At 42.5% G+C, this 12,221-nt stretch overlaps 1 protein-coding gene and 1 long non-coding RNA gene across 7 annotated transcripts in view; one reads left to right on the top strand and one right to left on the bottom strand.

Moving 5' to 3' along the window:
- The window catches only part of LOC135281978 (uncharacterized), a 64,588-nt gene that overhangs the window by 26,343 nt on the left and 26,024 nt on the right, over nt 1-12,221 (top strand). For 3 of the 4 annotated variants that reach the window (XR_010348364.1, XR_010348363.1, XR_010348362.1), the window contains exon 1: nt 10,413-10,917. The exons of the other annotated variant lie outside the window; for it this stretch is intronic. This is a non-coding gene — a long non-coding RNA (uncharacterized LOC135281978). Of the gene's footprint in view, nt 1-10,412; nt 10,918-12,221 lie in introns of those variants that run through there. 4 annotated transcript variants of the gene reach the window in all.
- Nucleotides 743-12,036, bottom strand: LOC135281976 (protein-glutamine gamma-glutamyltransferase 6-like). Of its 3 annotated transcripts, none has more exons than XM_064391383.1 (12): nt 11,830-12,036; nt 10,878-11,117; nt 7,058-7,176; nt 6,694-6,819; nt 6,369-6,549; nt 5,996-6,131; nt 5,526-5,629; nt 5,169-5,411; nt 4,184-4,501; nt 3,070-3,233; nt 2,282-2,406; nt 743-1,245 (listed from the first exon to the last, which is right to left on the bottom strand). In XM_064391383.1, exons 2-12 carry the CDS (start codon nt 11,011-11,013, stop codon nt 1,095-1,097), a joined length of 1,803 nt encoding a protein of 600 aa, XP_064247453.1. In that variant the 5' UTR covers nt 11,014-11,117; nt 11,830-12,036; the 3' UTR covers nt 743-1,094. The 3 variants fall into 3 exon arrangements, with proteins under 3 accessions (XP_064247453.1, XP_064247452.1, XP_064247454.1); XM_064391382.1 differs by lacking the exon at nt 11,830-12,036 and adding an exon at nt 11,544-11,631; XM_064391384.1 differs by lacking the exon at nt 11,830-12,036 and having other exon boundaries at nt 9,391-11,008.

Raw genomic sequence — 12,221 nt, 5'->3', positions numbered from 1 at the left:
AACTTTTTGTAAGTCACACAGCAAATATAACTCTTCAGGCTTGGCAGAGTTGTTTGCACACCACGATTGCCCCACATCCTGCTCCGAGGGTGACCTGGCAGCCTCTGCACCTGCCCAGCCATCACCTGTCCCAGCAGCCCTGGAGAGGCTGCAGGAGCAGGGAATCCTCACTTCAAGGTGGCTTTCAGGGGAGACCTGGTACCTGGAGAGGCTGGGATTGGGAACCCACAAAAGAGGCTTCTGTCTGCAGACACTGACAAGTGTGGGTCAGGGCTGCCCCTGAGTGAGCCACAGGGAAGGTTTGAAGCCAGATGTGCTCCTTGTCCTCAGTGGCCTTACACTGGTGGGCAAGAGGAGTTATTCACCCTGTGTGGCTGGGCTGCCACACTATTGCAAAACCCTCCCTGTGCTTTGTGGAGCCTGGGACTCTGTCAGGCTGCATAAGAATTAAGTTACTGTTTTGAATATGTGCATGTGTTCTCCACTCTGTGACAGGCCTGTGCCCACAGGCTACACAAATACTGCCAAGCATCACTTTTCCCATCCTCCCTAGGCTTTTTTCCTCCCCATTCATGGAACTATAGGTGTAAAAAATCCATATTAGATATTAGGTGAACAATGGAGGAAATGTTCCACTCTTCTAGGTTAGTGGCTTGTGAAATGAAGCAAAAAAAATCCCTTTTCCTTAGTCTTGTGATTTCTTGTAACACCCCCACAGAATATATAAATCATTACAAAGCAATACAGTTGAGAATGATTTTTATTTATTGCTGACAATTAGAGTGTGGTCAAAAGGAGATTGTATTAATTATTTGAGGAAAAGTCAAAACTGGGAGCTTAACAGAATGAGATTTGAAAATAGTGAAACTATTTCTATAAAGAAAGGGCTTCATTTTTCTTTTGTCAGGGGGTGGGAGGGAAGAGAAATGCAATTAGAGACTAAATAGTTAAGCACCATGAAAGTAGACTTGATTCTATTGCAATGTAAGAGGTCATCAATTTTTGTGCAAAGTTCCTTTCTGTCACCACTGTCCCTATACAGAGGAGAGTGTCTTGCTGTGTTAATGCTGAAATGGAAGGTTGATTCCATCACATTATGCAGGTGCTACTGCAAGTGTTACAAATCCCTTAACGTGTGAAAATTTGTCACAAGAGAAGTCTACTTGCAGCTGTAAGGGCCCAGCCCTCCGAGGTGTGAACTCAAAATAAATTTTTGATCTCTCCCTCGGTGCCAGTCGTGCCAAACTGAAAAAAAAAAAAGAATAGAAAGAGAAAAAGAAAAAAAAAATTAGTTCAGGCTTGCATTGTCTGTTATTAGATTCCCAAGAAACAGAATTGTAGTTATTTGAGACCCAGCCTTGGGTTTTGAGAATTACTGAGGGTTTGAGGCTTTGTGTAGACTAAGAAATGAGAAAGGACAGAACCATCTCCCTTTACTCTCAAATGGAATTATGGAAAAGAGAGGTGCAATGTCACAGCTTCATCCTAGGGCTGGATGCAAATTTGGATAGTCAGCACAAACTCAGAATAGAAAAGCTTTGATGTCAAAGGTCAGTGCTCTGTCCAATGCCTGCTTGGTTCATATCCATTTTGGCAATAATGATTTTTCTAATGGCCATTGTGCTTTGGTGTGTATCTCCTTTTGGCCTAAATTGGCTTAGTCTTTTACTGGAATAATGTTTTCCTTTTTTTTTATGGATTATTAAGTCCAAATAGTTCCACAGCCAAAGCAAGTCAGGCTGTTTTACAATAGAAGAAGCTTTAGGAAATACAAACTATTACTCAACACTGAGCTGATCCATAAAGCAGCAGAGTCTGGAGGAAAAGAAAATAATAAAAATAACAATTTGCTTTTATGTTTTCAAAAGGCAAGCTTTTTCCTGCTTTAAAGGAGAACAGAGCAACTTTTTGTTTGGGCTTAACCAAGGGGAGTGTCTAACTTGTTTGCTTTAGCCTAATTATCTTTGTAGTATCAGGGTATTGTATATAAAAATAAAAACAGAATGCCAAACTGTAGAATAGCTGCAGAGAGACAAAGGAATTTGACACATGCATTTGCTTTCCCAGGAAAAAATGTTAGCAGCTTTGAGAAAGAAGCTCCATGTGGGAAAAACCCCACATGATTAAGGAATCATATGTACATATTTGGTGGCATTTTTGTTTTCAGAAATAGAAAATATAAAAAAGACTAATCAAGTGTGGTTTTTCCTTCTGTTGGAGAAGTTAGATGTGCTGTTGGTGGTGCTGGCAGTAGCGAGGGGCTGCTGCAGCTTGCACTTACTTGATCTTGACCTGCTGGTTCATCAGAGTGACGAGCAGCACGCAGCGGCTCACGGGCTCCGGGAGCGGGTTGGCGTAGGAGATCTCCAGGGACACAGCTCTGTTCACCACAATCCTCCGGGGCACCTGAAGCACAAAGCACCTTTCTGATCACTCCCTGCTTCATGCTTTCCTGGAGTCAGGATTCAGTGCAGCTGCAAGTGGCATTTAGGTGACAAACATGAGCTTTCCTCATGTTTGAGGCTGGATGTGGCTCAGCTCAATGGGGCTGTCCAGCTGTCTGCAATATTTTGTGCATAATTTCAATGAAATAGAGCCCTGGCTACACAGACATGTCCCATGAAACCTGTCTGACCTTTTGGTTGTTGAGTGGCTTTTTTGGCACATCATTGATTAGGATTAAAGTGTTAAAACAATATGAACTGGCTCTAGCACTGGTTAGAACTAAGGGTTTAAATCTGTATTTTGGCAAAGTTCTTCAAGGACAACACAAACACTTGCCAATACATGGAATGAAAACAAGTACTGTGGAACAGAAGGCAGTGGCTTGTGACTGGGGAAAAAAGAAGGTAACAGAGCTGTTCTGAAAAACAAGGCAGATTCAGGCCAAGGTTCAGAACTGGCCTCTCACGTCCTTTCATTCTCAATTCAAGCAGGCAGAATTTTGGAGCAACGTCTGAAATGGAAGCCTAAATGTAATACATTTATCCCCAGATTCTCATCTGAAGATCTGAGCTCCAGAAAGACCTTTTAGCATCTGTTCAGAACATCAGGGAGAAAATTGTTCACCTTAATGATGATGTTTGTGTCCTCTAAAATGATTGTCTTCTCCACCAGCAGCTTCAGCCCCTGCGAGCGCATGACTTCACACAAAGCAGTAACTTGGATCCTTTTGTCAGTGGTCAGATATTTTCCATAATGAGTATAAGGGATCTTTACCCGGATATGCTTCCCTGAAATTCAGACATGTAGGAATCATTACATTTTCAAAGCAAGCTAAAAAGAAAAGAGTTATAGTGAGGGGTTTTATTAATTACTGAAGAGAAAAAAAGATGGCACTGGAGTTTGTTTATATTTCCTTCTTGTGAGAGTGTATGTGTATTTCCCTTTTCTGGTGATCCTCGCCTACTTTAACTCATTTGACCCTTACACTTTTGAATAGAGGATATTGGCCTGAAACTGAAGGAGTCTGCTTATTTGCATTTTACTGGATTCCTGTCCTTTGTATTTCTTTTGATTAGAGGTATAACTAGTTTAATCTATTCCCTCCTTATATCCTTTTTATTTTACCTCAGTCAAGAAGAAAGTTTGGGTCACGTTTCACAGAGATCCTTTTCAAGTGACCTGGTCAGCTGCTCATTGTAGTCCTACAACTTTTCTGCTGTGTATGGGAAAAATGTTTATCTTTGTAGCTCCTGGGGATGAAAAAGATCTCTATAATAATTTCAATAGTCTTTACTCTTCAAAAGAGAGACAGAGTTTCACTGTAACTTTTAAGCTTTTTCCTAGTTGATTTCTTTTCATGTGTTGCCTGTTGGGTGCCAGAAGACACACATCAGACTTTTTTTAGTTGTTAAGAGTAAGATGTGTTCCCATCTAATAATCACCACACACACATGCGCATAAATATACATACAGAAACCATGACACACACACAGAGTGCTGCTCCCGGAGCTATAACATAAGTGTAGGCTCCTATGTAACATTTCAGGAGACATCCACTTAATGCTTGAACTAGGGAAAAATCTTAGATGAAAAAAAATAAACTTAAAAAGTACTCATAAATAATGAGCAGCTGCACTAAAAGCTGATACAGGTATGATATTGGTGCTTCTCCCTTCCAGTTGCCTTCCTGTGGCTAGGAGGAGAGCTGTATTGGCTCCTTAGGGACATTAAGAGTTACCTTGTCTAGGACCAAGCTCCACAGAAGTGGCTGCCTTCAGGATCTCTGCCACTGCTCTCCTGGTGTACAGGATGGTGGAGGCACTCATGTCCACCCTGATGCTCTTGCGGTCGGAGGAGAGGTTGCTGAGGACCAGGACCAGGTTAATGTCTTTGCCAAACACGGGAGGTTCAGCCAGCTTGAATTTCCCAGCGATGCCAGGGTTTCTCATTGTCTCTGAAGATCTTCCCCCAGGAGATTCTGTGTGTCCTTCTGTGATATTTATTCCCAGTATCTTACTCAAGGCCTTTCTATAAACTCGTCTTTCCTCAGAAGAACCTGGTTTAAGCAGAGAACAAAGTAAAATTCTACTTTTGTTGCAAATGCACTTCCTCTGTGTAAAGGTTTTCAGACCAACACAGGGTATCAGCATCACTCAGAAACATGCAATACCCAAAAGCTCCCTGTATCTTCATTAAGTCTCTATTCAGGTTTTTCACAGGGGTTAAACCATGACAAGGTGAATAAATCACTAAAATAAAATATGATGCATTTGTATTTGCATTTGTTTAGAAGTGAGATTTCTTTTTCTCTGGTCAGAACATGCAGTAATGTGCTAAGTGATACTCTGCTGATCTGATGGCAGCCAGCCTCTGTATTAAATATAGTTGCACTAAAACACTGAGGAGTGAAACCCTGAGGGTTTGTTTGCCTTGGATAGTAAAATACATTTTATAGCCCTGTTTTGTGTATGCATTAAATTTTACACTTCTGTGGAAGGGACTAAAGTATATTTTGTATTGTCCCTTAATAAGGAAGCTACTGAATACACAAACCCAGAAATATAACACCTATTGTATTAAGAAAGTAATCTGAGCACACTGGCAGAAATATTTTGTGAAGGCAGGGAAGAGATGTTTAAACCAAGCAGGTAATCCATGGCAGCTTCCCAGCACCAAGGATTCAGTAGGCAATAATAGGAGATCACTGGTGCTAATTCCTCTACCTTCTGGATATTTGTAGTTAGCAGTGACATCCACACGGCCATTGCTGCCCACAGCTTTGGTGCTGATAGACCTGCCAATGATTTCAGTATCACAGTAAACTCTTTTCTTGGTGCCATCATTGTACACAATCCATCTGTTGCAGTCGGCGTTCACCTCTGAGTACACAAACAAGGTGTCATAATCCAGGTTGACTTCACCTTCTTTGATGGCTAAGACAGATGCAGGGCCACACTGAAAAATTCCTAAAATGTAAAAAAAAAAAAAAAAAAAAAAAAAAAAGAAAAAAGTTAAACGTTATTAGTTCTGCTCAGTTTGGAGAAGGACTCTTAAGTCGGGCTGAGAGCTTAGGCTGTTACCTCTGCTTTGTTCTTGTGGAGTTGCATCTAAAACCTGCCACCCATTGTATGCCCTTCCCAGGTCTGGGCGAATGAACCAGCTTTCATTCCAGACATGATAATCCCTGGAGACAAAGAACAATGTCTAAAAAGAACAATCATATAGAGTAGTCATGCAAACTTCCAGTTGGAGAGGAGTAGTGTTTTTTTAAAAAAAATTCTAAACTCTAAACTGAGACACAAAGTGTCAAGTTACAGTACCTCTTTCAAAGGACAGATTTACTGCCTGCTTTTGAGGTATAGACCTCAGGGCAGGGAGGGAGAAAATCATGAAGTGTGTGGTTTGTTTGTTTTCCAAATGGATGTCTGCAGTATTAATTTAGATGGTTGTATTACATTTTGCCCACTCCGTTGCTTTTGTACTACTAGTATTTTTAGGTCTCCTAGAGCCTCTCTATTGTTGTTGGAGAGATGGAAAAAATTATATTTACCATGTGGAATCCTTGCTGATATTAAGACTCCTTCCAGAGCTGTCATAGTACTTATCGATACTCAGGTTTCTATCCACGTCATGGGCAGAGTTAAAATTTGAAACCAAACGAGTTGGAATCCCCAAGCACCTCAAAACTGAAATATATTTTATAAAAAAACAAACAAGCAAGACATGCAACAGAACACCCAGAACTTTAGTTCAATAATTACAAATATCTGAGAAACAAAGTGTCTAAATATTTTGTGATTCTTCAGCATTAATGATCTTCACAGCACTGTTCCTTTTGAAGAAATTATTGCTTTGCAGTTTTGATAAAACCAGAGGTCCCAGATGCCTTGATTTCACCCCAGCCCTCTGTCCTGGCAGCTTACCTGTACACATCACACCTGCAAAAACCCAGCACTGGCCATACTGGACAGGCCTGTAGTTGTCCTGACGCCATTTCTTGAGGATCACCACGCTGCCATCCCATCTGGAGGGGTTCTCATGCGAGTGGAAACTTCCTTGCCACTTCCCCAGGAGAACTCCATTGTCGTTGTCATTTCCATTGATCTAAAGGGAGGCCAGTGGACAGAATGCACGGAATGAACTCTCTGCAATGCACTGTACCCAGCTCATTCTGTTCCTTGTGGCTGGGTCTCAGTGGTGCTTTCTGCTCCCTCCTGTGGGGTTGGGGTTAGGTTGTCCATTCCTTACCATAGAACTGATGACTCGACCCACATATTTGGGATCTCCCCTTCGGGACACGTCCATGGCTGGGTCCTGGCGGTAGTACAGGCTGAGATCCAGCATGGTGAGACAGATGTTTAGGAGATCTTGAAACTGTGATCAAATAAGATACATTTTTAAGGAAATGGATGGTTTCACAAGCAGAATTAAAGGAGATTTTACTGCATGAGATATCCCAGCCCAAAGGTGATAAGGACAGTGGGGCACACTGTGAGGAAACCACAAATAAGGCTACCCAGGTTGGTGCAGTTATTATAGAAACAGCAAATAATGATAAGATAAATGCTGTTGGAGACAGAATGAGAGTCCAAACAAATTCCTTGTGACTTACCTGTCCGTAATACCACCCTCTTGCTTCAATGTACCTTGCATTGCCCACAAAGATTATTCCATTTTCATTTAGAACATATTCTTGTCTCTCGTTTTCATTGGACATGAAGACATCATCACCTGAAAACCAAGTTGGGCAGGCTTAAAGCTGAGAATACCAGAAACCTCTCAGAAACATTTCTGTCCTGATTTAGCAAGGAGAAAACTTATATTTGCAAAATAGAAATGTTACAGCTCCATGAAGAGGTGCAGTTCAGTGGTAATGTCTGTTATTGTATATGGCCAGGGAAGATGTGGGGGGCTGAAAGAAGGATCCATATTATATTACTTAACTTTTTTCCCCTACTTTTAGTGTAGCCTTGTGTGTTGTCTAAATGTCCCCTGTCTGCACATTGCGTTTTTGTGAGGAAGACAGACAAAAGTTCAGGCTAGCTCACCACATTTTCCTGTCTTCTCGGGGTAGTTAGAAGTGGAACAGATCGAAAAAGATTTGAAAAGAACAACAAAGATGACATTTTTCTCTTTTTTTCCAGATGTGTTTTTCTTGTTTTAAGATTCCTAAATGAAGACCTTTGCTTGCCTGCTCCAAAGTCCTACCAGGAATGTTATTAGGATAACCTGCTCAGCCATTCACTTGGAGTTTATTGTTCCTCATTGTTTTTCCAAGCTTATGGCACAGTATTTAGCTGCTATGAAAGCATTGGCTCCTCCCACTGAGGTTTAGGTTGTTTTGGTTACTCTTTAGGCAGCAATATCTGCTTAGCTCTGCTTTCAGTTCCATAATGTTTAAAGATATTTTCTGAAAGGTTCAGGATTACAGGAAATACATAGAAAAAGATCAGCTTTTCTATTTTATTGAATCAACTTCTTTACCTTCCTATAGGAACTTCCCATCCTTCCCTTCCCGCAAATAAAAAAATTGTAGTTTATTTTAAAAACTATATCATGTGATAGAAATCTATTTTTATGGTTGTTGTTCACACTTTTTTAAAATAATACCATCACTGTTGATTCCTGAAGTTTTGGGGTAGCATGGACTTGGACACCTGTGTGCGATTTCAGGTGCTGCATTTCAAGGTGTGGACCAGTTGGAAAAAGTGGGAGGAGCACTAAGAATAATCAGCATTCCTGAAAATCTGAAGTATGAATTAACTCTGAATTATTTAAGGTAGGAAGCAAGTGGGGGCAAGGAATGGCGCAAGCGTTGTAATCAATTCCAGAAATTCTTGTGAAGAGGATGGGGGCAGGGGGAAATAAAATATATTCTTGGTGTCTGTCATATGTAGGATGAGAAATTATATACTGAAGTCAAAGCAAGAAAGATTTGGTTAGTTAATAGGATAAAGATCTAATAGAAAGGCTTGTGTTTTATTGGAGGGAATTGCCAGGGGAGGTGCTGGAGCTTCCCTAATGGCTGGTCATTGAGAAGGAATTCAAGACCTCTCAGGAATGACCTAAGTGCTGAACTGAACCTGCCTCAGAGCCCCGGTGTGGGACTAGATGACTTTCTAAGATCCTTCTAGCCCTGTGATTTTATTATTCTGAGCAATCTAAATGTCCTTGTATAATCACTTGAAGAACATCTTTTTTTTACTAAGGTTTATGTGCTCTCAATAAACCTTTATAGCTTACTAAACTAGAATTTTTTTTTCTCATCCAGATGATTTTTCATGTATTAATTTATCCTTCACTGAACATGGTTTAATTTTTGTCGTCTCATCCAATGGCATTAATATTTAAATCTGACTAACTATTTTCTCTTACACAGTTTAAGATTGCATTTTCCTTCTTCAGGGCCATTTCACTTTGGTTCTTGTTCTCTGATTAACAAGGGCTTTCACATTCTTCATGATTTCCAGATGATAAGTCTGTCACTGAAATCATTGTTATTTCTCCCTAGAGGTGTGGTCTTTTATTTCCTATTATTATATCTTATTTCTTCTCACCTTCTCCACTCTCTAAGGTTAGCCAGTTATTTCTGTGTGTTGTCCCAGCCCATCTGGGCATGGACAATGCTGTTTAATGTCTTTGTGCCAAAGTCAGTGATGAACTATTTGATCTGAGTGTTTTTTCAGATGACACTTGAGGATCCACACTCTAGTAGCTTTGCTCCAATCCAATATTTTTTCTTTCATCTCTAGTCCTGACTGTTTTCTTATAAGTAGTTCTTTATTGATATCACAGTTAATGTATTAATTTCTGTATTCCTCAGCTTAAGGACTAATCTCCCACCTGGAACCATATCTACAGACCAGATTTGCCATTTATCCTTTGCCAAGAAAATAAATTTCCCATTTCCCTTCTGCTATGACACTTACAATAGTGGTAACATACCCTCAAACTGAATCTGTTCCTGTTTTTCAGGATCAGGGAGCTATTGCACTCTGCAGAACTTATTCAGCAGCATCCTTCATTCAGCATTAAGGATACTCCCCTTTATCTGTCAGTAGCCAATGCATCATCTGGTAAATCTGGAGGACACTTCCACAAAATCATTAGTTTAAAATTGTAATGGGCACAGCTTAATTTTTCTGTTTTCATCTGAGAAGAGTTTGGTCTCTTGTGTACCATGACCAGGCTGGTGCTCCAGTTCAGGAGCTGTCACATATTGCTGTCCCTGCACTGTGGCTTCCATCAATTACAAGTTACACACAAATTATTTTTCAGAGGTTTCTGGGGAGGTTTTTTGCCTCAGGACTGTGCAGAGATGGTCTGAGTTTCCTGAACATATTTGTATAATTATTTCTGTCTTCCAGGACTTGCTGAGCTAATTAGCAGCTTTTTTCATCTTGGCTATTGACGCATTTCTTAGTGGCTCTTGACTAACATATGGTCATGGGGAAAAACAGTGGATGATTGTGGCTACTTTTCTCTTATAAGCTGTTTACTCACTGGGGTGGCTAAGAGTTCTCTTAACACCAGGGTGTCATGTTTTCAGGCTAATCCAGGTTTCTACACTATTGCATAGTTGCAAAATATGAGGTTAGAAATTTGCAGCCTCAGCATGTTGCAGGAGAAATGCAGAAAAGAAAAGTTGGAGCAACAAGAGGTCTCCATTTTCAACCCAAAAGGAGAACATGGGAATTGGACAGGAGCCAGCAGTGTGTGCCTGTCACCCAGAATGCCAGCCACATCCTGGGCTGCACCAGCAGAGGGGTGGGCAGCAGGTTGAGGTGGGGGATTGTCTCCCTTGGCTCTGCCTTTGTGAGACACCCCTGGAACACTGCATCCAGTTCTGGGATTCTCAGCACAAGGAAGATGTGGAGCTGTTAGAGCCTCCAGAGGAGGCCACAGAGCTGCTCTGAGGTCTGGAGCCCTCTGCTCTGGAGCCAGGCTGGGAGAGCTGGGGGTGTTCATCCTGGGGAAGGGGAGGCTCCAAGGAGACCTCATTGTGGCCTTCCAGTGCCTAAAGGGCTTATAAAAAGGAGGAACAGCAATGCTTCACATGGACTGAGCATGCTAGGACAAGGGGGAGCTGTTATAACCTAAAAAGAGAGAGATTCAGCTTAGCTGTTAGGAAGAAATCCTTTACCAGAGGACAGTGATGCACTGGAAGAATTTGCCCAGAGAAGCCCTTGTCAACAGAAAAAGTGATCTGCTCAGTTCTGAAGAGCCTGTGATACAGCCCCATACAGCACACTGAGTTAGGGTACAAGGGGGGTGGCAGCAGCTTTTTAATGTAGTGACACCAGATCTCTGAGCACAGAGCTGAGACTGCAGCCTCTGGTGACCCAAAGAGAGACAGCCTGAGGGAGCAGCTCTGTGCAGGCAGGAAAACAACAAGGTCAGCTGTGCTCAAGAGCAAAGGCATTGGCACCTACCTGGGCACCAGGGGTTGAAGAGTAACACAAACTGGCCCAGGTATCTGGAGAAGATCTTGTTGCCTGAGGTGACACGGAGGCTGAGGTTGTACCTCCCAATGACGGCGTTGGCTGGGCTGGAAATGGTGAAGTTCATGGCTGCAGAGTCGCTGGGCCCCTGGGCAGCACTCCAGCCGCTGCCCCCCGCCTCAGAGAGGTTGAATGCTGCCCTGGTGCGGTGAGACTCCGAGGGGGATGGCCCTGCCAGAAAGAAGGAGTCACTGCTTTCCATCCCACAGGGTGGTATCGCGGCAGTTTCCAGCCGGGCTAAACCCGGCAGGGCGCCGTGGCCAGGATAGCTCAGTGGGCTCAGTACAGCGTAGGAACTCCCAAGCAGTTCCCAGCTGCCGGCAGCCTAAGCAAGCTGAAGTGATTTCAGCTCTTTGTGATTATCAGCTCTTTGTGATTTCAGCCCTTTAGCTTGCTAGGTGCTGCAGCAGCAGATGCAGGGGGAGAGAGGAGAAGCGCTGTATGAGGTTCCGCAGGATTCTTTATTAGGGTCTGCCACAAAGGTTCTCAGTGACAGCTCTTCTGCTGAACCAGGCAGAATTAGGGGTTTATATACATACAGGGGTTTTGGAAATTGTCCAATAGTAAGGGTCAGGGGAAAGTGACCTATAGGCTTACAGAGAGATGAGCAGGGTCCAAAAGGTGGAAGAGAGGGGCTTCTAAGGCCCAGTCATGATGACTTGGCATTTCCTACCTCAGGCCTCTGACCTTAAAGAAGGCCTTGCAGGCCCTGGGCCTGCTACAGGGTGCTTTCAACACTAACCTCACACTTGAGCACATTGGGGTGCGGGAAGCACTAAAAATACAGGCAGAAAAATCGTGTGCCTAAATAAAATAAGGAGAGAACTACAAGGAGTAAAGATTGCAGCTCTCTGAGAGCATGGATTAGCTGTGGGAGTGTTACCTATTTCAGTGACAAATCCCAGGCTCTCCCCATTCTGCTTCGGCCTGTTGAAGTACAGGGTGATGTTGAAGGCTTGTCCTCGCCTCACAGTCAGCTCGGTGTTGGCATATCTGTCAGTGTGGTGGTTGGCTGCGTTCACTGACGGCTGCCAGCTGATGTGTGTTGGGGTCAGGTCTATAAAACACAAGAAAAGTCACGAAGAAGCAACTGGCATGAGGTCATTTGCTGCTTAGTGGCATGATGAGGTTACTAAGAGCAATTACCTTTTGTGGGAGGAAGTGCAACCAAAAAGCAGATGCCCCATTAAATTAAGTCTATTAGTCAATAATTTAAATATTTCCTTGGGTTTTGTTAAAGAGCCCTCATATAGAGCACTTATGTACTTCCTATAC

The sequence above is a fragment of the Passer domesticus genome, chromosome 16 (genome assembly GCF_036417665.1).
Source record: "Passer domesticus isolate bPasDom1 chromosome 16, bPasDom1.hap1, whole genome shotgun sequence".
Classification (NCBI taxonomy): domain Eukaryota; kingdom Metazoa; phylum Chordata; class Aves; order Passeriformes; family Passeridae; genus Passer; species Passer domesticus.
This window is presented reverse-complemented; position numbering and strand designations above follow the sequence as displayed.